The 27508-nt window shown below is 38.7% G+C and overlaps 1 protein-coding gene across 3 annotated transcripts; it reads right to left on the reverse strand.

Moving 5' to 3' along the window:
- Positions 1-4069: 4069 nt before the first annotated feature.
- Positions 4070-19973, reverse strand: glra2 (glycine receptor, alpha 2). 3 transcript variants are annotated; one of them, XM_085385318.1, is made up of 9 exons: positions 17183-19973; positions 16441-16562; positions 14343-14410; positions 12799-13022; positions 11601-11683; positions 11370-11507; positions 11061-11275; positions 9005-9154; positions 4070-7228 (listed from the first exon to the last, which is right to left on the reverse strand). In XM_085385318.1, the coding sequence occupies exons 1-9, from the start codon at positions 17266-17268 to the stop codon at positions 6947-6949; spliced, it is 1368 nt and encodes a 455-aa protein (XP_085241444.1). In that variant the 5' UTR covers positions 17269-19973; the 3' UTR covers positions 4070-6946. The 3 variants fall into 3 exon arrangements, with proteins under 3 accessions (XP_085241444.1, XP_085241443.1, XP_085241445.1); XM_085385317.1 differs by lacking the exon at positions 14343-14410 and adding an exon at positions 14200-14267 and having other exon boundaries at positions 17183-19972; XM_085385319.1 differs by adding an exon at positions 14200-14267 and having other exon boundaries at positions 16441-19972.
- Positions 19974-27508: the final 7535 nt, after the last annotated feature.

The raw sequence follows: 27508 nt of genomic DNA on the forward strand, positions 1-27508 counted from the left end.
CAGTAAATGGCTGGAGGGAAACGGATCCACATGTGGAAAGGAAAATTCAATTGTTTTGGTATTCCCTTAGAGCCCTGAGTGCTGCCACACAAATAAAAAACATGGTTTGTCGTCCTATTATTTCCTGTCAAATTCTATTTACTGTGAGTGGTACAGGACCTCTGCAGGGTTTCTGGCCTCCTCCTCCTCCTCACCTTAATCAGAAAATTTTCTGCTGTTATCAAACTTATCAGGCAAGGGGAAAACAAAATGTATGCGACCCATCTTGAGGCAATTTGCAGACAAATTGATAACGAACAGATTCCTACATTATCTGACACCTGTGCCGACGCCTCCCACCTACAGCGATTTTAGCGTGGAAGCCAGTTTCTACCAAAATTAATTAAGAAAATTAACCTTTTTCTTTCTTTTTCTTTTTTTTTTTTTTTTGAACGTTACTTGGAATTGAAATGCCATCATTTTGCTATCTAATTAGAATAATTTTCATGCTTGATTCCATATCTAATCTTTGTAATCCTATTTAAATGTTTTACACTCTGCGCTCAAAGTCAGCACATTTTTTTAAAATCTGAATTTTGAAAGTATTTTTGTGGATAATAATAAGCAATAACATAAAGATACCGTTGCACTGGAAAGCATTATTAAGCTCAGGTGAGTTTATATCTGCCACAACTATATATAACAAATAAGGATATGCCATTTGTTTACATCTGAATTACAGCTGACGTGATCCCCATGATGAATGATGCTTTTAACCATGCTTATACTGGCCCTCTGAGACGAAGGCACTGATTTTATGTTTGCAGTCGACTTATTGATCCGGGGTCACAGGGCTTTTTCTCTGGTAGATTCTGGAACTCACTTGATCAGCCAAACGGTATGGAAGGGCATTGATTATCTACAACATAATGCATCGTGCACACACACACACACACAGACAGGCTATATCATTCTGTATCCAGTGAGCTCCCATGTGAAATGACACTCAATTTCAAAGAGGGAGAATTCTCATGAGTTAGCAACATTTGCATTTATTGTTTCCATATTTAAAATATTTAACCTACAAACAGTCTTTTTTTGGAACATCTCACCACAGATAATTAGAGATTTCTAAAACCAGTTGCAGTTAACAGTATTTGTTGAGGTTGCACCTTTTGCATACAAATTGCTGACATAGCAGGCCCATTGTTGTTAAGCCCTTAGGCCTAATATTACAGTCTTTATAGGGTTTTCATGCTTTAGAATGGTCCACCAGGGGTGACTATCATGGCCAGTTTACAGTAATAAAACTGATTAAATAAACATAGTCACAATGCTGTAGATTTTCCTTTTCGTCTCTTTCTTATATCTCTTTCTGCATAAAAACATTAAATGATGCTAAAGAGAGGAATAATACTGAATTTATATCATGTGAACATCATCTGGCCACTTTTTGTTAGCTTTTTGTTCAATACTATGTTTCCCTAAGATAAGCAATTGAAAGGAATATAGTTGTCATGTTATTATTTTTTTATAGAAACAGTTTGCAGTGTCAGTTCATACACACTGGAGAGAAAAGACTACAGATCAATAGCAGTTTGTCACATCTCCCATTGATCCAATTTCGCATTTAAAATAGTGGACACCGCATATGCAACAAAGTCTTCACAAAACCATCCCTGTTTGTAGTTTAAGTGTAATCTGAGCATCATGTAAGCATAATCCTCTGAAGAAACCCTGAAACTCATTCCGCCTTACCAGAATATAGTAGAAATTGTGTTTGTGATTTAATGCAGTATTTATATCCAGGCTTAAGAGGCACCATTGGTGAAACCAGGCACAAGTGTTCTTAAGTTCATTAATTTCCTGCTTTCCTCTAAGTGGCCATATCAACACCGGTGCAGTTACTATGGCAACCTTCATGTAATGCCTCTCAGACCTCACAAACCAGCCTCAGTAAACCTTGCGGATGATGGAAAGTTCTTTCCTCTTATAAATTATAAGCTTCAAATAATTTTTCTTTCATAAATCGTTCAACTGAACTTGATCGCACGAGGGCTGTTTCATCCTTGCATATTCAAACAGCAGTAACACTGGGCAGTGGTGTAGAGCTCTGGCAGTGTAATGGCTGGTGTTTCCAAGTGCGGATTAGTATCGCTGATTAGTTTATAATCCCTGTGTTTTAAGCACTAAAAAGCAGTTGGATGATTCATGTGACCTTCTCAATAAACCCACCACAGCCCATGTATTCTGCACTAAATAAAAAACAGGGTTGAATGGATGCTAGCGCTGTCAACAGAATGGCAATTACTAACATTATTGGACACCTAATATATTAGTATGCTCTTGTGAAAAAGAGTGTGCACACATTTTTACTTGTAAAGTTTTGCATAACAGAGCATATTTTTTAAATAACCACAGTAACCACAACATCAGATGAATAACAACATGTCATATCATACTGTCTTTTTTTATTTAATAAAACTTAAGACAAAATCCAGAAACTGTGTGAAAAATTACAGTACATGCTTACTGTTCCATTGAATTTAAGAGGGTAAGTAGCAGACTGATCATCAGTAAGTGTGAGCACATCTATAAAAGCAGATTTTTTGGCAGTTTGCTGGTCTGGAACATTTAGATGTGTGTTAACATGGAAGAAAGATACCAATGCCAATGAGGAGGAACACGAGCAATGAACCTAGAGAAAGAGTTGATGCTGCCCATCAATCGGAGGAGGTTTATGAAACATTTTCTAGGCAATTTATGTCTGTTATTCTGTCTGTTATTCTATTGCGCGAAAGTGGAAAGTTGCCAATCATCGCAGGAGTGGACATCCCAGCTAACTGCAAGGTCAGATCATACAATGAGAGAGAGATTGCAACAAACACAAGAGCTGCATCTCAGACAATAATGCACAGTGCCAAGTTTGGCGATAACCAAACACAGCATATCAGCAGAAACACCTCATACCAGCTGTAAAGCACAGTGGTGGAAAAGTGCTAATTTCGGCTGGTTTACAGCCACAGCACCTGGATCAGTGTGTCCACTATGAACTCCTCTATGTAGCAAAGTATTCTAGAGTCAAAATGAGGCCATCTGTTTGACAGGTACAGCTTGGCTGAAGCTGCGTCATACAATAGGAGAATAATCCTGAGCATGGCGGCAAACCAACAAAAGAATGCCTAAATGAAAAAGAATCAATGTGCCACAATGGCCCAGTCTAAGCCCAGACCTCAACATGATTGAAATGCTGTGGCAGCACATTAAGAGCGTAGTGCATAATTTAGTGGCCACAAACCTCAATGAACTGAAGCAATTTTGTAAAAAAGAGTAAACCAAAATTTCCCCAAATTAATACTTCGAGTTGCTGCTGAAAAGGGTTCTATAACCTCCTGAACCCCAGTGCTTCTCCATTTTCTCTCAGTTTTTTTAAAATAAATAATCGCAGTGCTTATCTGAGGTGGTGTTTTAATAATCTTAAACCTGGGAAATACAAGATAGTTGGGTTTTTTTCATTTTTTTTTGTCCTGATACACAAAACCTTCACGACTGTATATCCATCTGTACATATAGGACTAGGGTAGTGGTTGCATTTGTTTGAGCACAAATGCTGTAACAACAGGTGTAAACCATCTAACGGACATATTTGTTTGTAAACAATAAATACATTTAGGTATATAATTGCCGTTTTATGCCTCTGGAGCCGTGCCAGTATTTTCCCTTCAGCTAGTAGGCACGCACCAGCTGATGGAATCTCTGTATTACAGTGTGAAGTCCATTATCATGCATTAATGGAAACCTACTGTCAGATCATATCTATGTCACCTCAGGCCACCCAGTGATCCATGCCATGTGTCATCACCCTGACTTATCAGCTTGGCAAAGAGAAGTGGCAGTGTTTTCATTTTCTTAGATCTGCAACCGAGCACAAAAAAGTATTTTTGCGTGTTTGTGCCGTTTTTTTTTTAAGGCATCCATCTTTTATTGTTGTAGAAGAAAGCAATGCAAACTATACTCTCATCAACAAATGGATGAAAATGTCAATTCAGAGGACTGGTCACTTATTTATAAATGACAGGAGACGCAGAAATAAAGTAAATATGGTGCACGGTCAATTTTATTGATGTACAGACCAATAAATAACCTTTTTTCATGAATAGCATTCAAGAAAAGAGTTTGTCACCACAGTATATAAGGAGTGCAAGGGTCATTAGCTGCTTTGTACCATTACTGTTATGCAGATCTGTCCTTCACTTTTCAGTCCATCTACAAACAAATATCATCAGCCAGCAACAAACAAGTGAAGGGAAACAGTCCACAGCGGAAGTATACAGAAAGATATTATTTTATAACAAACATAACTTTTTCCCATTACAATAAATATTTTATTTGTCTAAATCTACAAAAACATAGCTCAAATTCTAAAACTATACCTTACATACCTGGGGGTATTAACCCTGGAATTTAAAATAATTCACGTGAATACGGGCGTGTGATAACATTTAGCAACATAGTGCATGTTCACAGTTTGTGGGCTTACCTATACACTTGCTCAAAATAAGCCATTATACCTTTTTCATGTGAGATATATGATATTTTGCTAAATAAACTGCACAAGAATGAAAAGCAAAGTTAAAGACATCAACAAAAAGGTGACATCATTTCCGAATATTTATAATTCACTTAGAGAAAAAGGAAACATTGTTAAGTACCTTTGGATGTCTGGCCACTGGTAGAAAAGCTCAAAGGCTGCGTTCAGCTGTGATAGACCGCCCAAAAGGGGAAAACAGAGAAGCGTAGCACTTTATCCGACCAAATTGTTGACATCTAAGGCCTCAGGATTTAGTAAAAATGCAGAACCCAATTCCTGATTCCAGATTTTCATCTGATTTATTCATACCTATGCCTGAGACATTTACTGCTGCTTAGTTTGGTGCTCTGCTCGTATAGTTCGAAACAGTGGTTCTCAAAGTAAAGCCAGGGGATCCACAAGGGCGAAATTATGAGCTAAAGACAGATAGATTGTTTTCTATCATTTAAAAGGGATTGGAATCATTTGCAGCACTAAATTGGGTGCACCCCATGTTATATTTGGGCCAATAGAAACTCTGGAATGATTATGACAGATGATATCAATCTTATGTGAAACCACTTACAGTGCTGTGAGAAAGTCCCCTTTCTGATTTCTTACTCCTTATTTATTTCTTTATTTGCATATTTGTCACACTTGAATATTTCAGATCATCAAATAAAATGTTAGTGTTAGAAAAAAATAACCTGAGAAAACACAAAATTTTATTTTTAAATGATTATTTCATTTGTTAAGGGAAAAAAAGCTCACCAAACGTACTTATCCCTGTGTGAAAAAGTAATTGTCCCCCATGTTAAATCATGAATTAACTGTGATTAACCACATATTTTTGGAAAACAACACAGAGAGCCTCATTCTGACACTGTTGTGTCTCCTTTTCCAATTTAATGGCAAATCCAAGAGGGGATTCAAAGGATAAAACATGGACTAATATAAGAGATGTAATGACTGAAGTTCAGTTTAGTTGGCTACACTCAGGCCTAATTACTGTGAGACCTGCAGAATCAATAAATCCCATTAACTAGTCAACTTCGCCTGACCAGGTGAAGTTGACTACTTGACACTCATGCCACAATATAAAGAAACGGATGAGAAACCAATTCATGGTTCCATTAATTACAATGAGTCATCCAGATCCTAAAACAGCAAAGGAGCCTCAGACCATGACACTACCACCACCATGCTTGACCGTTGGGATAATGTTGTTTTTATGAAATGCTGTGTTAGTTTTATGTCAATATGTAACACAACAAAAAACCAAGTTATTTACTCATTGAAGGGTTTTTTGTTGTGTTACATATTGACATAAAATTAACACAGCATTTCATAAAAACAACATTATCCCCACGGTCAAGCATGGTGGTGGTAGTGTCATGGTCTGAGGCTCCTTTGCTGTTTTAGGATCTGGATGACTCATTGTAATTAATGGAACCATGAATTCTGTACCAGAATATCCTAAAGGAGAATGCCCAGCCATCATTTTCAGCAGGTTATGCAGCAGAACAATGATTTGAACAACCAGTCATCAGGTTTTGGCTATCATCGCAAAGTTTTGAGTAGCTATTTTTCCTTAATAAATGAAATCAGCATTTGAAAAATACATTGTGTATTTATTCATATTGTCTTTGTCTAATAATATTGATCTGAAACATGTAAGTGTGACAACTGTGTAAAAAAAGGACGGGGTGCTGTTTAGCTTGGCTTGTTAGCCATCTAAGTAGCAGACAAGCATTAAGAAACTGAGTTATTCAACATCATCCAGCGATTCTACCACATCAGCTAATGTGGTGTTACGATTGTTAAGGGCTTCTTGAAACATATTTTTTAGAGGTCCCTGGCCCCAAAAGTTATGTAATGCTATGTGAGAGCTATGTTTTGTATAAATAGGGTGGAAGTTCTATGACAGAAGTCCATTATAAAACAGTCCTATGCTACCTCGGTAAGAAAATTTGCAAAACGTCTTGAGGGCTTGACAGAGCTACCTTAGAGTTACCTTAGAGTTACGGATTCATGGAATGTTCCTCTGTTTCTTGGTTGTAGACCTCAAGGCTGAATCAATTCAAAATCATTTTGGTCCATCTTCTCCAGCATGTTAGTGAGTCTTGAGCTAAGACCTTTTCTCTATAATCTTCAGAAAATATTTTGCAGCAGTACAAGAACAAATAAAGCATCTGTGTCTGAACAACTGTTCACATTATCAAATCATGAACATTACTGTACGATTCATAAATATTGTACGTTATCCCTGAAAGAACACCACCATTACCACAATGGTGCCTCTCAATGCACAGTTTACCCTCTCATCTCCCTGTGCTTTCTAAGCATTTCTCAATCTGAGAAATGTAAAATATATGTTCTCAGCCGACGGCAAAGTCTTTACTTTTTATGGATGTCCTCATGCCGGATGATCTTGTAGGTAACCCAGTAGAAGACATTGAAGATGAGGAAAGCCAGAGGAAAAGCGGCCCGTGAGATCGTGTCGATCCTCTTGGCTCTGTCCACAAACTTTTTCCTCATGGTGTCTATGTCCTTTGAGGCTGATTGTTGAGGGTTGGGAGCTGGAACAGCATTTTTAACAGCTGAGCCATCCTTTGTTGGCAGACATTGGCTCATGTTGTAGCCGGCAAAATTAAAGCGGCCTTCACGCAGATCGTCATCCTGAAAAGTGACATGCACATGTGGATGAGTTTGCTAGAGCTTTTTAAAAGCCTGCAGCTCAGATGTTAGGCTTTACTTTGTAATGACTGAAGGTTTTTCAACAAACCCACATGAACATGAACATTAATCATGAGATATTGCACTTTCAAATTAATTTAAAATAAACTCCCAAGATAACCTGATGCACAGTGGCGAAAAAACATTTACAGAGATTGCTTCGGGAGATGAATCTTAATCCATCCATCCATTTATTTCCTTCTGCTTATTCAATACAGGGTCACATGGGGGTGAATCTTAATTCAGACAAACAGCAATAAAGGTGCATGTGTTCAGCGCCCCTGACAAGTTTCTATGGCTATGATAGCAAATAGAGTTAGAGCTAATAGGAAGTCAGCAGTTTTGCAGGTACTGGGATAACAAAACAAGACCATTATTATTATGTTGTATTCTTTTATTCTGGAGGAACTATAGCAGTTCCTCCTGGGTTGCACATGAGACTTCCTTTTTCTCCATTTAAAAGATTGTCATTCAAATCAACAGCTGAAAGATGGTAATTGCCACATACTTGTAGTTAGAATATGTGCTTTTTGTGATGTAAAACTAAACTGACTCACACTGACAATTCATCCAGCTCTTTGGACAAAATTTGGTAGAAATTCATCCATCACATCTGAAATCACAAAGGCCAGTATCACGGTGGCCACAGTCAACAGTATGATGACCTACATAGACTCTGAAATATCATTTCTCCTTTCCTTTTGAAGTTTTTTCCCTTTTTGTCATACAGTCCAAATAAAACCAGTGTTTTATTGACTGACTTTATATGACCTCATGCTTCCTGCCTGCCGATCACCATGAGTGTTAAATCCCTGGAGTTTGGCTGATTTTATTCTGGGACTATTTTTCCGACTGAGCCTACTGCCTGCCCCCTTTCTCATGGACAGTCTGCCTGTGTATGACCCCTGCTCTGCCCATTAAAACAAGATTTATAGACTTTTATCCAGAGCTCTGTCCGATTCCTGCATTGGAGTCTGCCCTTGGTTCGAGCACATTATAGTTAGGCTGCATCTTTCTGGACTCATGAGCTTTATACCAAATTCTAAAGTAATTCACTTGGTAAATTTTGAAATATGAGTGAAAATTTTGACTTTTGGCATCTTAAACAAAAAAAGGGCGTGAGACTTTACATACCTGATCTACTGTGATTCATGCTCTGAGCCATACAAATGTTTTACAAAATTTAAAGCAATCCATCCAATAGTTAATGAGAAATTTTGTTTCAGACCAAAGAGGTATTATTGATGCTCATCCTCAGAGACACACTACTTCTTCTTCATCTTCTTGTTCTTGTTCTGGTTTCTTCCTTTAGGGGTTGCCCAGCAGATCATCCGCCTTCATCTCACCATATCACTGGCACCTCTCACACCAGCCCTCTGCATGTCCCCTTTCACTACATCCATCAGTCTTCCCTGTAGTCATCATTTTTCCCTCCTGCCTGACAGCCCCATATTCAACACCTTTTGCCCAATATATCCACTATCCCTCCTCTGCCCACGTCCAAACCATCTTAGCTATGATAATCAGCATGTTTGATTTGGCAAAGGTTTTACATCAGATGCCTTTCCTAACACAACCCTTCCTATTTATCCCATCTTGGGAACAGCACTAGGAGTTCAATGGCTTGTCGGCCCCACCTGTCACTGGGTTCCCAGAGACAAGCTGCTAATGTGGCTAAAAAGTTTGAAGAGCAACCATGTGAAGACTTCGAAAGCCTACCTTGTGATTCCTTCTTTGTCTTCGCCTCAGGCGAAGGAACTCTTTCTGTTGCCTGGAGACAAAATTAACCCCAGCATATTCGAGCAATGCAGCAAATACAAAGAGCAGACACACAGCCATCCAGATATCAATGGCTTTCACATAGGAGACCTGGGAGAGAAAACAGATGTTTTTTGTTAGATTCTTCAAGCTGACAGCATTGGCTAACAGTTAAAATAAAGTGTGAATGTAGCCTTTAGCTGAGAACGCTATTTAATTTTTGTATTTCTCTTTTATTAATATTAAACTTGAGTCCTATGTGTTGTTGTCTATCAGTTGTTCCACAGCCACTTTCTGTGTTTTTCCTTTTATTTTGATCCTTCAGTTAATTGTGACCTCTAAATAGCTGTAATTACAGATAATGTTTGCTAACAAGTGTGTCAGAGCTGCCAGCAGTGTCAGTGATTGCGTGGCTTTAACAGTAGCAAATAATTAATGTCTCAACCGCTAAAAGAAAGAGAACTGTGGCATTACTTTGTACCTGTAGTTCCCTGACTTTGATCTGGTTCTTTTGAGAAAGTGAAGATGAGGCTGAAACCTTTTTCTGCTCATCAGTGTGACCCCATCCTTTCATGACAGCTGATTAGCATGTGGAGAAACATCTCTGGTTCTAGAGGGCACTTAAGGCATATTGAATTGTTGTCCGTGCACTGAGGCTGTCAAAGGCTTGCCTTTAAATATTCATCAGCATACGTGTCTTTCATATGAGAATCTCTGACAGGGCTGAGGCCTTTTAGTGCTCATGTGCAGACTGATGTGTGACTGATCATCATCTGACTCGTGTTGTTTCTGCAGTACCTTTAACACTTGATACAATTTTTTTAGTTTATGACAAAAATGTTACATGTTGTGAACTGTATCAGGCCCAGCTGTGCTTCTACAAAAACACAAAAATAGAGTATCTTATTCTCTGATGTATTACAGTGGCTTTCACAACAGCTCTGAGCTGTAGTTTAAACAGTCCACTGTGGAGAACGCTTTGATTTGCTTTGTTTGTTCTCTCAATTGGTTCAGTGTTTATTTTTGAGTTATAAATCCATCCTCTGTGTGAAATGTTGATGCCTGAGTCTCACACTAAAGGAGCAGCACCCATTTTCAGCTCATTGCACTGACTGCCTAAAGAAGAAATAGTAAAATCTGTTTGATCCACTGGTTGCTTTTGTTTCAAGGTACAGCTGGGATTCTAGGTGCCTACAGCTACATTAAAACTGCAGGGACCTACTATCTTTTTAATAAACCATGAATGCTTTCTAGCAGTGTCAGACAGAATTTATTCAAATGCCAATTACAGTTATGGTTATAAAATCTATTTTTTCCTTGATTGCATTAATTCAAATGATAAATATTTATGATAACCACTCAAACAATATAATTACATAATGGATGTAAACGTACAAAAAATGTAAAAACTCAGAAGTGGATTTATGTACCAGCGATCAGTCTTAAATAACAACATTTGATATTTAATATTTAAACTGCTATTTGACTTCATACTGACTGCATTGTCCATCCTCCGCTCTCCTAGCTGAGCGGCTGAAACCTGTCCAGGCTGTCATAGAGTCAGAGGGAGGGCCTCGAGTCTATCACAGGGCTCACCCAGAGAGACATACATCCAATTAACTTAACAAGCATGTCTTTGGACTGTGGGAAAAAGTCGGAGCACCTGGAGACAATCTTGCCAGCAGACATATATTTAACTTGCATATCCATAACAAACTTTCACTTTTAAAAGAAATATTAATCTCTTAGGTTACTTCCTGTGTGCTCTCCGTTCTTGCTTTAGAAAATTTACCCTGTGATATGACATGAAACACTTTGGCTAATCACAAGTCTTTTCAGACCAGATCAGGTGAGTTGTACAAATTACTATAAACAGCAAAGACATCTGTGGGAACATGGTTCAACGTGAGACGCTTATGAGAAATATCTAACAAAACCTAGGACTCAAGCTTCATATGTTTTTGCCACATACAAGGCTTGTGCTTATCTGCTGGAGGAAAACAAACAAAGGTTTTACCTTTGGAAGAGAAGCCCTGGACCCAGAGCTTTGGGTGGTCATGGTAAGCACAGTGGTGATTCCCAGCGCCACTCTGGCTGGAGCAGCATCCATATTAATCCAAAAAGACACCCATGAGAGGATGACAATGAGGAGAGAAGGAATGTACATCTGGATCAGGTAGTAGCCCATTTGGCGCTCCAGGTGGAATTTAACTTCAATACAGGTAAACTTCCCTGTTCATCAACAAGAAAACATATTTAAAAATGCAATTCAGCCATCAACCTGGGAGAAATGTCAGCTGTTTGAAACATAGACATAAATGCTGACCGGTGTTGTAGTGTTTGGTACAGTAGCCCAACTCCTTCTCATCCCTCATGATAAACTGAGGCAGGGTGAGTCCCTCCGACACCTGTACTGCACCGTTCTCCAGCCACTCAAACACCAAGTCATTCATGGTGTATCCAACTAGAGCCAGAGAAGAACGGGTGAATTTAGTAAGTAGATTCTCATTTTAGAAAGTGTAGCAAAAATCTGGAATATAAAAAGATCAGCACTTACAACTTTCCAGTTGCATCGTACAAGTTTGGACGTCCATTGGAAAGTTCTTCAGATCCATCGGGCACGATAGAATGAGAGTCAACCTGTAACATGACACAAGGTCACAATGTAAAATGTAACAAACAACAGTGTTATTTGATGTCAAAAGAAGGCTTATTAACACTCAAACTAGCAGCTCGACATGCGTATTGAAAAAAATCTTGAAAAATTAGATTACAGTTGGTACTTTTTTTTAGTTGTATCAGGTATTGGCTGCTCTTTCTCCTGTGTCATAACCTCCAACATATCATGTAGGATACCCTTCAGCAGGTTCCTATTACACTTTCATTACTGCAACTTATTGTTTCTGTGATGCATTGTGGTCCACAGTCTGCTCACTCTGTCATTTCTCTCATGAATGGAGACTGCAGCTAACCACCTTTCATTTTCTTCTTGGCCCGCGATACCTTAACACCTGAGCACCACTCAGAGTTGAGCCGCTTTCTAAATGGACTCAGAATTGATCTGCTTTATATCGCATCGCTGCAGAGAAAATTGGATGTTGCATGTGGCTTTTGTATTGTAATAAAATGCAACACATTTTACAAGTTTTTTTTTCCCTTTTTGGCCTGTACTTGTGGTGGTATGGATCCTAAGTTTTCAAACATCTTTTCATATTTAATAGAAGACCAGCATGGAGAAAAATACCCCCTTCCTTCTCAGCTCTAAGTTTGGGCTTTACTTTAGATTTTCACCAGCGCCCCTGAGATTTACTTGTCCTCTTGCAGTCGTATTGCACATGGGAATGTGCTGCGGTTCAGAAAATTATACAGTTTCAAAGAAATGATCACAGTGAGATAAAAATCTGTTTCAAATTGCATGCTGCAGATTGACAGTCTTTGATGTTTAAGAGAAAGTGTAAGAAAGGCAGTAAGTGAACATGTCCTGCGGTAATCTGAGCATTCAGCAGAGATTTCTGCTTCAGCTACACTAATATCAAACTGTGTAAAAGGCAAGTTATTATTGCCGCTTCCTAATCTACCAGTTATTTTCCTCATTTTGTCCCTTTAGAGAACATTGGTGGTGAAAAAATGTCCAGAAACTTTTTTGTCCCAATATCAAAAAAATAATAATTATTAAAACATTTTCAAATAATGATGCTCTAGTGCAGTTCTTCAGCCTTTTAAAATTGTCTTTAAAAACCTGTGAAGTACTACACCTGATGCTGTAGAGGACAGTCCCATCCTTGAAGATCCTCAGCAGCTTGTTGTCTGTGGTGACATCATGGAAGTTGGCTCCTTTCTCGTTGGCGAAGAAGAGGTCAGGCTTCCATATGGAGTCCAGCATAGATGGGTCCAGGTCAAGGGAGGAATCTGGGTATTTACTGTACGCCAGCCGAGGGTCATTCCACTTCTGCCGCAGGAAGATGTTCACTCTGTAATCCTGCGGAGATGACAGGCGGCTTTGCATATTTTGCAGCGCAGCGATTCGGGTTATGAGAATGCATGCTGATGGAAAAATGTCAATCACTGGTATCAGTTTTTAATATTACATAACCTTCTTTTTGACAAGGTAAATACAGGAAATTTTGTATTTATTTTCTAATACACAAATCATAAATGAAATGCATCTTTAGACCAGACAGTAATGAATGTTTTTGGTGCTTCCAGTGTGTTTTGATGATCATTTTTTAAAACTTTTATTGCAATGCAGAAGGATCGAAAGCAATCCTGTAACATCAGTAATAATCCATGAAAAGTAATAAAAGGAAAATGAGTGACAAATGTGCAAAATTTATATCATTCAGCAATACCATCAAAATTAATCTTAATTATCATACATTTGTTCTCATGGCAACTTTCATGACTACGTATTGTTGCAAGCTGCATTCACAAGCCACTGACCTCACCATAACCTTTCTTATTCAAAATTATGCAAGAGAAGCTAAATGAGGTGTTTATCAGATGCAGAGCCTGAAGAGGAGGCATCTGACAGCACAGTTAGCAGTAGACTGAGTGTCACACAGCTCAATGTAATTGATATGTCACGATGATGAGAAGCCCTTATGTTGCTTGACATTTTATCAGCATATTGGCGGTTCCAAATATCTGCATGCCCGTCTTAATACTGTGTAATTTCCTGGCAACCGTACATGTTCCACCTCCTGCGCAAATTATCATTTTCCATTTATGATCTAAGTAGTTATTATCACTCATTACGATTTGATCCTGATTAGTTTCAGTGCAACCCTGCAGGTTTTATATTTTTACCCTTCAGGGGCTGGATGCCTTCACACCTCATGCATTGCACATCAGTTTGTTTGAAAGCCCCAGCCCCCCACTGTTAATTATTGGCTCTGCTTAAGTGACTTGTCAGGATTTGTTGTATGAAATAGTAAAACCAGACTCATGGGAGCAGAAACCAATATTTGACTGGATAGCCCGCCAATAAACTTTTTGATGGCAAAGAACTAAATCTTATTTAATGAATAGGAAGACATGGCATGGAAGGATGTTTTAAAAAAGGTCAGCAAGGCTAAGTAAAAACAGGATGATTCAGTCGTATCTCCATAGGAGAGGTCAGGGCTTTAAAACATGTCCAAACACAACGCTCAACTCACCATTGTAGTTTCTGCTATAGAACCAAAGCTGTTGATAAATATGTTGCAGGTAACATTAACTGGTGGACCTGCAGGTTGAGGAATAGATAACATATTGACACATTGTACAGGACAAAAATCAACCAAATACCAGAGGAACTCACCATAGTTGTCTCTGTGACAGAGCCGAAACTGTTGATAAAAATATTGCATGTAACGTTTACAGGGGGACCTGTGAAATGGAATGACAATGACATGACAGGAAAAAGCCTTAAACCATACGTATTATAAAGGATGACTGGGTTTCAGGTGGGGAAGATATTTTGACAGGAAAACGGAAAATATGCATTCACAGAACAAACGGTGTTTTGAACTTTTGTTTTTGAGGGAGCTTCGGGGCAGGAAAAATCTATTAATTAGTAAAGGCATCACTGTGTCAGCTTAATGTTATAATGATGCAGTGATGTCTTGTAGGATAATGTAGGCAATCTTTCAAGGTTGTCGTGCTGTAAACACATTTTTCTTGTGTCTACACAACACAAGAGGAGACATGCACATGCAGATAGGAGCATGCACACAAACACAAAAGTACCTTTGGCTGAATAATCAATTAGAAATCCCCACAAAATGTAATGTTAAGTACTCTATTAACTAAGAGTTGTTTCAGTATAAACAAAATCGCAAAATAACTGGTTTTGGCTTCAGAAATGTGATTATTTTATGTGACGAATTTTGATTTGGATGATGAAGCTGGGATTGTCACTGACATTCCCTTTCTTTTTACTAAACAATTAATTTCTAATCAACTGGGAAAGTCATCTAGAGTATTTTTTTTTTAAAGTGAAAACACTCTCTGGTTGCAGTTCTACAACAATCTTTTCTTCTTTGTATCAAATCTGAGCAGTTTCTCTCCAACACTGTGAGTAAGAAGTGCCCGGCATGCTTTGATGAATAGTGTCATCTTTTTCTGTATAGAAGAGGCTGAGCTGAAATCTCTTTGCGAGGCTTGGCAGGTTATGTGCCATTTAAAGTCAAAGCAAATCTTTTTTCGCTCTCTCTCTCTCTTTTTCTCTCTGATAAGTGGAGCTGTAAGCCCTTCCTAGTGCCCTTCCCCTGTGTTTTCTTCATCAATATTGCATGGAGCTTGGTATTAATATTTGCCTCAGTTTGTCGTTAGCTTGCTACATTTAACAGTGGAAGCAGAAAAATATGGCAGTACCTGCTGCTGACAACAAAACTCACGCAAAGGAAATCTAGGGCAACCTTCAGAAAATGAGTTCAACACTCTTCAAAGTGTGACTAGCAGGTTCAGAAGCAAAATCATCTATTTACGATGAAGTGAGCTCATGCAAATGTTGGGGGGGAGGGTTCTTGCCAGAAAATGTATGCGTGTGCATTCAGAACTCTGTGTGTGTGTGTGTGTGTGTGTGTGTGTGTGTGTGTGTGTGTGTGTGTGTGTGTGTGTGTGTGTGTGTGTGTGTGTGATCAGAATAAAGAATAACCGGAAACATAAAATCAGGCTTTTTTTCTTTTTGAAGGCTAGAAGTGATGCATCATCCCTCGGCAAAAAAAAAGAAAAAAAATGCCAGCTGGTATTAAGCAGGCTATCTTCCTCTTATCTTGAGTCCATCTCAGCAATAAACATTTTTTTCCCTTTGCCTCAAATGGGAAGGAAAGATCTGGGCCATGTGTCTCTGAGTCTGATTAGCTCCTGTGGTGTACTGTCTGACTGCTTCAGCTATCCAACAAGTCCCTGTCCACCTGACCCAGCCTGGAGTGGGCCTGAACGCCGCTGGGCTAGCATCTTCTCACTCAGCTCTGTTCCAGTGCTGTGATGCTGTGTCTGTCCTCAGCATCACAGCAGCAACAACAACAGAGGAAGTCAGTAGCCTGCAGCCTTGCCACGGGGGCACCATCCATCATTTGGCCTGTCATGGTGGCATCCTTGTCTACTGCAAGAACCAATTTGTTTCTTTGTGACGGAGATATTTACAAGCATCCCTTTTAAATGATGTTATCCTGATGGGGATTCTGCTTTACACATTTTCAGGAAATGAAAACATGCACGCAATGTTATAGTGAGGAATTAATTTGTGGTTTCATTCAAGCTGGAACAATCATGTTACTGATGACTGAAGTGATTGTGTGTTCTGAGTCATTTTAGTGAATCATATAAGTAAAGATGCCCAACTTGCTGTGTTTCTAGAAATTTGTGGGGCGTGTGGAGATTATGTTAAAACATAAAGATCGTGACAAACAAACCTTTAAAATTCGGTCTTATTCGCGCATCATACCCAGACGTGCGACCCATGAGTGAATCCAGAAAGTCTGATGGAGACAGGTTGGAGGATGATCTGGAATCGTGCTCCTTGGCGTCCACAACTCTGGAACGCACACATGGTGAGAAAAATCACTGGATCACACAAGTCAGAGCTCAGAATCGGGAGTTAAACCTTATCTTTCCCCTAGCAGCTGCCTCGCAGTGGTGGGCACGCAGAGCGAAACCAGAAAAAATGCGTTAATGCGCACAAACGTATCGGATGGGATTTCGACGTCGTGGGCTTCTCCTCTAAGAAAGGATTATTCTGTTGATAAAGATTCACGCACAGATACCACACCACGCTGTAGCCATGTTTTAACGCAATGTTGAGTTGCCAGAGGGGAAGGGAAAATACCATCACACGCGTAAACGTCTCTGTCACCATTTAAGTACAAACCAAATTTCCCAATACGAATATTATTTGTATTAATAATATTTTAGTTAGAGAATAATCTCGACAAAACAATCGATGATTAAAATCTTAATCAAGAAAGAGTTTTGAAAATAAAAGCACATCATATTCAATTACCAACTTTGTTCAGAAATTTCTTCACTGTCGCTGCTTTCATGTCGTTTCCCTAACATCGAAAACTTCTAACATCTAAATTTCCAAACTTTACTTGGAAGAGACAAAGTGTTTCACGGATATTGAATCAAACGTGTTTGATAAATAGACTCGCCTACCTGAAGTTGTTTGTCTCCATCACATATATGAATAAAGCTGCTAAAACCTTAATAAGGGAGCGATTCATTCCTGGTGGTTTCCCCATGTGCTCACTTTTCTATTTCTTCCATATGTTTACATTAGTCAAACACATAATCCAGATAGGGACCCCGCTTTTTTCCGGACTAAGTCGTGGGCGTTTGGGTCTTCTTTTGTCACAGGAATATACAGGAGACATTCCTCAACGCGGTTTCATGAAACTCCCGAAAACAGATTTGTCGAAGCGTAGGTGTGAAGAGACATCAGTCCAGTGGCCAGACGTAGAGAAGCTGAAACTCCAAGACGCATCAGCTGGAAGCTCTGCTTCGGTGGCGCTGGCTGAGATGTAAGAGCGGGCTTTGAGAAGAACAGCCCGTTGGCTTGCGTTGTTACTCATGAAGTGAGATCTTTCTCAGGTGGGGGGAACGTCAAGGAATGAGAGAGGAACGCCTTTTTCTCATTTCAGCACTTGGACAGCTCCCGGTTGAGTTACGCGCAAGCGCAAGGCTTAAAAGTGGCGGACGTGAGTTGGTTTTCAATAAGTCAAATAAACGAGGAAGGTAATCACTTGAAAGACACTCAGACATTGTCTCCATTGTCTTTAAATGACGACGCTTTTAAATGATAGCATTTACCTCACGAGATCGGCTTAATGGGGGAACTCTGGGAGCGCGCAGCTGCGCGTAAGAATCAACTGGTTTTAGAACATTTCTTGTGTTTTCTAGAGATGATGCACGGCGTTTAAGCTGAACGGTGGTGTGGGCTTCTAGTTAAATCGACATCTACTTAGGATCTGATTTATTACAAAGCAGATCTATTCTTCAGGGCTTCCATTATCATATTACATATTGTGGGTGTATAACATAAAACTGACTGTGTGACTCTCACTCCGTTTCTGTCTATATATTTGCAGTGTTGTTGTTGTTTTTTTTGTTCCCACCCAAATGTGTTTAGAGCAACCTACGTCCTCACAGATATCAAGAGTGTAAACAAAGGAGGACGCACCAGCGAGATGCTGCTGGGAGAGTATTTGGTACCCCGGTTGCCCTGGAAACAGATTTCCAAGGCACATCATTGGAAATGCTGAAAGGTTGGCCTCCCAGAGCGAGACCGAAGAGAAGCTGACTGACAAACACAAACGGAGACAGCAGGAAATAAAGGCTACTACAGGGTGGCTGTAGCCTGAGGGTGGAGGAACTGAGGTTTAGAAGGCCGCCACACAGATTTGGGTGATAACTGTTCAATATATATGTATATAAGCTGCTGGTGGTGATGCAGAGAGTGGATAGGGACCTGGCAGTTTGAGGATGTGAGTGGGCTGTGAGGCTTTATGGACCACAGGCATGAATGACTCATTCCACATGAACGCACAGGCATGTGGTGAGGAGGAAGCAGCTAAACTTAGTGAGAAAAGAAAATATTTCATTCACTTCAAGCCAAGTGCAGGACTCCTGTTGTAGGATTACTGCCAGCACATCACACGCTTATTGCACTTTAGCCCGACACTTGGCTACTAACCAGTTAACAGATCATCTTAGCCCTTCTCAGGTCAAGCCGTCACTCCCCTCACCCCACCCCACCGCCAACCCCTTTAATGCTGTCATAAAAGTGTCACTTTGTATCTTATGCTCAGGAAGGCATGGCTTGCCATAGTCTGCAGATTTAACATTGATGTATCAACAGAGGTCTTGCGTATGGCTTGTTCTGAAGTATTATAAATACTGAATGATTGCATGAATTATTGAACAACTGGCACATGTACTGTTTTTCATAAATACTTTCAAGTTAAAAACAAAAACAAAAAAACAAAGTTTGTCTTGTCTTGTGTCAACCATTTATGTGGATAACTCCACTTGTGAGCGTGTCTGGTTCAAGGCAATAACACCTATAAAACCCGGTATTTTCTCTAATGAATACATTTCTCTCTGGTAAGAGCCAAAATCGTCTTTGCACTCACGCCCTTTATTTCCCATCTTTGAGACAGGTGCACTTGGCATGTCTGTGTAATGACACCAAACCAGAGCTTCAATTGGCCATTAGTTTCCATAAGGAAAGACTTCAGCCCAGGTGGGTCACATAATTAAAGGAGAACAAGTCAGATCTGCTTGTCACTGAGGCGAGAGAGTGTGTGTGTGAGACAGAGAGAGATGTGGGCCTTTCTCTGTGAATAAAACAGGACAATCCTTTAGACAAGAAATGCCTGTCGGTCTCATTTATCCAGCAGTTTTCACATAGCTATTAAAAATTACAGGCTCGGGACAGGCGCTATTTTAAAGCTTCCCACCCACAACAACAAAGACTGGTTGCTGCTGCCTGTTATTCTTTGGGGAATTAGAGGTTTTACATCATCAGCTTTATTGTGATGTCCATAAGGATTTGCTGCACAATTTATAACTATGAAATTAAACGAAGGGGCTTCAACTTTATAATCTCTCTCCTATAGAATTGCAGCCAAAACTAATGCTTGTTTACATTTATTATTGTCCATACAACTATTTATTTAGGAAGAACAAGTTCTGTGTTGTCTGGGTAGGTGGTCATTATTGATCCTCATCAGTAACTGCGGAGTTGTAGACTGACTGGAGAGCTCACCTGGAAACAACAAGCAGACTTTACACCACCCTGATGCTCATGTGCACTGGACTGAAGACAAGTGGGAGCTTCGGAGTATCCATTGCCTCATCGATTCTTTGTATCTTTATCCCACTTAATGACTTTTCTGCTCTATAATTCAACTCATGGAGCTGATCTCGGGGCCTAGCAGGGATACGGAGAGGTAACTTGTGGCTGGAGCTGTTTTAGAGAGACAACATGCCGGAGGAAGAATGCAAAGGATTTAATGAGGGGATTCTTGAAGACAAGCAAGGATTTGAGAATTCTCTAGTGCCAAAACACCCAACACAATTATCATAAGCTCTCTCTCACAGCGAAATGAAGCTATTTTGAGGTTCCTACATTCCACACAAGAGAATGATAAAGTCATTTAGATTATACAGTGCAAACAGTTTGTCTGCAACGCGGTCACATGAAACAATGTTTACTCTTCTCTAGGTATTACAGCTATGGATTCATATGAACCCCAAGCCAATAAAAAGCCTAAATTCTCATAAGGATGCACCTCCTTATAGGGTGTGTTATCCCTCAAGCTGAGTGAAGAGAGCAGTGGTGGTCTTCACTAAGACTCATCTGTCAATCACAGCGTTGCTTCATCAGTAGGAGCACACTGACAGCCAGAGAGCCTTTCTCCATCACTGAGCACTGAAGACCCACTGATCCACAGTCTAGACCCCCATCCATCCTCCACAGTCACTCCATGTCTACACATTTAAAGAGATTAAAAGAAACAATAAAATGCCACAATGTTTCTACAGGATGTACGCATCTTATCGAATGCGCTGCTCAGTTTCTTAAGCAATTACTTTTTAAGCAACAGTGACTCCATCGTGTTTTACTTAGATCTACATGTCGGGACATCTCCCCTGAGTTCCAGTTTCTGTGCAGTCACCCGAGCATCAAACAGCTCATCTACATGTACTTTTTTCTTGGCCAATGTCTGCTCCATGTTGACACAAACTCATAATTTATCTATTTCTGGCTTGTAGGCTTGTCTCTCCGAGAGTTGTCACACTGGTTGTGCTGCTGTCAAAATGATGCAAGAATAAATTGAAGACTGAATGCAATTTCAGTTGCTTAACTGGTTTCAATCAAATTTTCCTTTTCACTGCCTTTAAAAAAAGATATTTATGGAGAAAACCGATGAGTGCTCTACTGAGTATTCTCAGTATTCTCTCAGTGGGAAAACTTCTGTGGCAGAGATAGTGTCATTATGACATGTGCCATTTAGTGGTGTGTGTAAAGGTATACAGTTAAAAGCTCACTGGCAGAATACAAGATTTGATGTGCTCGCACAAATATTAAAATGATTAGCATGCAGCCTGTCAAATGGAAGAATGCATTAAAGATGACTTGCTTGTCACATTCAGAATCAATTTGAGCAGCATACTGTTCCGGAGAGGTTTGTCTGTGATGTTTCCTGCCCCAGTCGGGAATTTTAAATTTAAATACTGCTTAATGTTGAAGAAATACAAAGAGGCAAAAGACTGCTGACAGCCCACAGTAACATTGTTTGCCATTATCAAGCATCAGTGTCTTTCTGACTGAACCAGTGTCACGTCTCGTCTCATTCTCATCATGTGTGTCTTGATGTAAAACTACCAGAAAGGTTTACTCTGTCACAGCTGGGCCACATCTGAATTTACCTTGGAATTTTCTTTCAAAGCGGTCCCCAAATCTGACGACTGCCCAGCATGTCTTCATGCTCGAGTTCACGTCCACACTTCCCAAACCTTTCCTATATCGGTTGTTTCTTTTTCTTTATTAAGCACTAACATTTTTAGCAGATGCTTTAATGTGATTGGTTACATTATAGCTCACCCTTTACTGCTATATTTCAGATAAACACACTATTAAAGGGAATCAGAGCTTTCTTGGTAGTAATGTTAAAAATGTCCGTTCTAAGGACAATCAATATCCAGGCACAAGTATAACTTTCAAAATGTGGGTTGTATTATACCCCAAAAAGATTAATAATAATATCAACATACATAACCATAAAAATAGTTATTTATTTCTGTACTTGTTTAGGAAATAAGCCGGTAAACTAAACAAACCTACTCAAAAATAAGGCTCTCCTAAACAAATATTTTGTATTCTAGTGGAGAAAACATTTCAAAGGCAAAGTGGGGACAATGGCTATATCAAAGAAAAACAACAACAGAAACATAATTCTCCCCTATGCTGTTGCAGCAGATGGTTTAGTCCATTTGGGTGACCTCTGTGTTTAAACCAACTCCACCGTAGATTCAGCCTCCTCTGAAGGACTGGAACAAACCGCAAGTAACTCAGGAAAACAGTGGGAAATAAATAATGCAGCTTCTATAAATCAATGACAAAGCCTGCTAACAATCATCAAGGTCCTGACTAATCTAGGGACGGGGTTTGGTTAACAGCCAATTCCTCACACTTTTTAAAGAATTTTCTCACATGTTCCAAAACCCGAAAGCTGCTTTAAAATCCATGACAGAATATGCACACTAACAATGTATTCAAACAAACTACGGCTGATCTACTTTATAAAGGATGTAAAGATGCAGAAGAAACCTTTATGTTGAGTTCATTACATCATCCACATTTTGTAGTTTTCTTCTTTATTTAATCTCATTTGTTCTTCACTCACCGTCATATCTGGCATATAAAGCATTACACAGCCTATCCTATTACTGTGTTAATAGTAATCTATAAAGAGCATTAAGTCCCACATGAAGCTGTCACTGCAAATGTATTTCTGTTGTTACTAAATGAAATGATAGGACAGGTATGCTTTATTATTCCAAATTGAACTCATCTATTCTTGATGCTTTGTGAATGCCTTCTAATAAATCACACTCAATAAAAGCTTTATATGGTGCACCTTCTTTTATTTAAAACTGCTCTACAGTTTATAAGTAATTTAAACGCAACGTGGTGCAGTGGTTAGCACTGTTGTTTCACAGCAAGAAGAGCCTGGGTTTGAATCCTGGCTGGAGCATTTCTGTGTGGAGTTTGCATTTTGTCCTGGCGATTGCTCTCTGGATACTCTAACTTCCTCCATCTGTCCAAAGACATGCACGCTAGGTTAACTGGTGATTCTAAATTGGCATGAATGTAAGCCTCTGCCCGATTACCGCCAGGATACACTCCAGGTCCTGAAATGGTTAAGTGGAAGATATTCACTTTGTAATCAAGTCATTAGTTAGAAATTATTAAGAGAATGTACTTTAAGTGTCACAATCTATGACGTTTATTTCTAATGGAATAAAAGATGATACTAGTTTAAGTGATGGGCCTGATCTGGAAGTGTTACATAAGCCGGTGAGAGAAGATTCATAATATGGTCTGAAATTTATCAGTGCCATCTTTACCTACGCTTTAATTCATTCCCAACCATTAATCACATGTGAAACATAACCCCAGAGTTACATTCTTCCAGATCCTGCTCTAAATAACAAATTAAATGTTATCTGTTCTGTTCATGGTTAAAAAAGAGTGAAAAGTGAAAATGGATCTTAGCAAGCAGAAGTTTGATGGAATCAGAAGAAATATAAAAGGGAAAAGACAAATTTTAAGAAAAAAAAAATGAAATCATAAAGCTTTGCAGAAAGTCGGCTTCTCTCCAGTTTTTCAGAAAAAAGGAAAAAAAAATACTTTAAACTTGATGAATGCAAAGTTATTTCCTCTAAACCCATTGCCATGGGAACAGTGCTCCAACTGTCTCTTCTATCTACAACACATGACTATTGTCTTCTTCAAAAGCAATCTTACAGCATTCACAGTGTTTGTGCGTGCATGTGGGGGAAACCGCTACAGTGATGTTTTAGAGAAAATTAGATTCAAATAATTACGAGGATAAAAGTCGTTTGTTGGATTTTCTTATATATATATATATATATATATATATATATACATATATATATATATTTAAATTGCACTACATTTTGAAAAGGCAAAGCTTGGAAAATTGTAGTCATGTCAGTCACTTGTGGAGAATAATCATAAGGATGAAATGAGAGCCACAGCTGCAGAAACCAAAACATAATCTGGGTCACAAAAGATCAGGTTTTTGGTAACGTGCCAGAGAAAAAATCCATATTATTATTAGAAGAAAGGGAAAATAATGACATTAGTTAGGCTCTGTAATTCCCCTATTTGGACTTCACACTCGGTTTGGACTGCCACAAGGTCAAACTCAATTTCAACTTGTAATTTCTATGTCTAAATTGTACTCATTGGCTGAGATATTTAGCACCTCCACAGAGCTGCCAGTGAGATTTGTGAAGAGGAAAAGGGAGACAGTGATGAAGAGGAAGAAAGGAAAAAGGATATTTTTGCATTTTCCCATTTTATCAAATCTTGAAATAATCAGTAGGATTAAAATTGGCAGATGAGACATTTTTGAAATTCAGAACACGATAGAAGAGGTTTTTTCCCTGATCGTGTTTAAACAATAAACAATGGCTTACACGTATACATTTATAATGCCACAACGTCTATGACTGTCATTGTTCATAACGTCTTTACACCGCTTTCACTACTCTGGCACCGTTATCACTTTGGAACCATTTTTAGCACACTGTGAGGCAGTAAACACAGTTTCCATGGAAACATCAGTGAGACACACATTGATAAGCGGATTGGAGCAGCTGTATTTCTCTGATGACGAATGAAACCTCAAAAGCTGAGAGGGTTTCAGCTGGCAAACACAATTAAACAGTAGCCCGTATACTGGGGAAGAGGGAACCACATAAGCAGAGGAATCTGTTTGATTTGTCGTTATGAGGAAGATAACAAATTATTCTTATCTGGTTTTGCCAAAAGCACCCTCTGGCTCTGCCTGCCTCGTCTCACCAAAATCCAGCCAGCGGGTCTGGTTTCTGTGTCTCGGAGCAAATGGGAAACAATTTCCAATTAGATTTTACTTTACAAATGATATATTGATCTGCTGTAGCTGCACTCCTTAAGCTGGGGAGAGACAATGAAGCACAGTTTAATTTGGCATCAGTCAATTGTCTTTACCAGATGGAGGAGAAGACGGAAAGGTCAGGCGTGTTTTTAAAATAGTAACCTCCCCAGAAATCACATTATGAATTGTTTTAAGCGAGTACTGAGTACAATGATCGTGCAAATGTTAGCAGGAATAATTTGATTATATTGCCCACTTTGTGGGAGGATGCGCCACAGAATTAAACATACCTATTGTTTACTGTCACCCTACAATGTTTGACCTTCACTTTGCAAAATGATAGTTTTCTCTTTATCTTGAAGACATCTTGTACTGAGTTGATCAGTATTTGATTATTGTTCTTTTTTTTCCCAGGAGAAAACTTTCCAGCCCTTTTTAATAATGTATAAATATATAATTTTAATGAAACAATAAAGAGTATTTTACATTTCAGGAGAAGCTCTATGGAGGATCAAAACTGCCCATCAAAAATAGCTAATATCTTGTAGTGAATACATAAATATGCCATTAAAAACCTAAAACATTATTCTAAATAACATGTTTAGGCATTTTTGTTTTTATCAGACACTTATGACATTGATATTTATGTCTTCATGTGCACATTTATTTATTCACATGTCATTTATTTTATCTGAGTGATTACTTTGTTAACAATCTCTGGACTGGAGGCAGTCAATTTCAATTCATGTTATAAAATTTAAAAAGTTGACCTCATGAGAGCCTCCTCATTTGCATACTAGAATAAAAATCTATGAACATTAAAATAAAATATAAAAATAATTACATTTAATGAAGTGAGTAGGGGTAAAATGTGATAAATAAATAAATAAATACTTTGGGTTATTTGACAAAGTAAAATAAACACACAAGGAATTAATGATAGATATTTTTTTAAATAATTCATGCATAAATCTATAGAAATATTAAAATAGTGTTTATTAAATGATTTGTTTTACTTGACCAGTACTCTTCTCCATATATTTAATATTGTACACACAGAATATTTTATATGAAGAGCTTACAGTTACATTCTGTGCTATGTCTTCTAAGGTAATAACCTGAGTCTCAGCTGTTAAGAGGACATTTGGAGAGAACCTCCTGATAACAGTGCGAGTGATGGTGTCATGAGAGCCGCTTTGCCTGACAGCAGCACATCTTCCCTCTGTGGCTGTTGTCCTAAAAGTGTTGCACAGAAAATACACGAGCACTGACCCCAAAACATCTTTTTTGTTTTTCTCCTACAAAGCTCAGAGAATGCCACAGCTTCATCAACAGCATGCCGATTAAGGTGTACAGGTGTAGAGGTGAGCCGAAACAATGACAAACTGTTCTGAATGTTCATCAGTGACATAAAATAAGTTAAAGCACAGATAAAGCATGACACCTTTTTCCTAAAAATTGTCTAAAAAGGTTTGACACATCTTAGAAGCGTACATTTCTCATTCTGTGGCCGTATTGAGTGTGGATCAGTGTGGGAGAGGCTCAGTGATGAACTCGCTCCCCGCTGGCAGTCTGATGGGTCTGTTTTCTAATGAAACAGGGCCTCCAGGGAAAGTAATGACACTCTACTGGCCTCTGTCACTGAGCAGAGGCTCGCTATGTTCCCTCTCTAGAGTAGTTATATAATAGTTAATGATTCAGGAGCACAAACATCCTGAAAAAAAGCCCTTTAGGCAGCAAAATAAATGCATGCATTAGGCGTGATAAGTAAGATTAGATAATTTACTCTTTACACTTCCTATAACAAATTACCATATTTAAATCAAAGGAATTTGGGTCAAAATGCTCAAGCATGCCAGAGAGCTACATTCAAAAGCTTCAGCTCCTTACTAATAAGTCAGATATATAATACACACAATCTTCTGTGTTATTGTGTCCATCATATGAAACCTGAAGTTCCCATGGTAAAGATGAGCTGCTGGAAAGAATACAAAACCCCCAGAAACACCAACATAAACAACATACTGTGGCAAATTTACAGAGTATGCAAATCAAATTCATGCAAACACTGGCATATTGATTTACTGTAATAATAAAGGAGAAGAAGTATTTTCTAATGTAATAGATTATTGATTGATATTGATTGATTAACGTCACGGAGACCTTTCAGATGAAAATCCGTTTGGCAAAGAAGTAATCACAGCACTGATGGCTTTTCTGAGAATCGTGTCTCGTTTGTTGAGGTAAATACAAAACCAGAGTGACACATTGCCATTTGAAGGTCACCAAACCTGCAGATGAATAACATATGAGAAAATGTAGACCTATTTATCTCTAATTAGGAGTGGCATTGTGTTTGTTGAATACAGCAGGGTGTTATGAGGCATTATTTTAATATAAATCTCGAAAGACGCTGCAATTGAGTTCTGGCATGATTGCCTTTGGGAACAGCAATAGTTTCAAAGATAACAAATGTTTATAGAACAAGTGTTGAAGGTTATCTATTCAATACATTGATTTGGTAATGCACTGTATTGTACATCAAGAACACCACGGGCCGTTTATTCGAATGAGGAAGGAGGAAAATTGTATATATATAATCTGCAGTGATCATAAAAGATGTAAACGTAATCACAAAAGCAATCAATTATTTAAAAAGAAAGAAGTTGAAACAATTTGGCAGCAGATGGGCTTTGATCAAATGTAGCAGCTGACACTGTTTGAATCATCCAAGTGTGAGAAAAATGATCACATCCAATACCCATTTTTTTTCTTCCTTTATTTATTGATTGCATTTTACACATTTGGT

The sequence above is a fragment of the Rhamphochromis longiceps genome, linkage group LG16 (genome assembly GCF_057381845.1).
Source record: "Rhamphochromis longiceps isolate RC_006_pf linkage group LG16, R_longiceps_female_GT1.1, whole genome shotgun sequence".
Classification (NCBI taxonomy): domain Eukaryota; kingdom Metazoa; phylum Chordata; class Actinopteri; order Cichliformes; family Cichlidae; genus Rhamphochromis; species Rhamphochromis longiceps.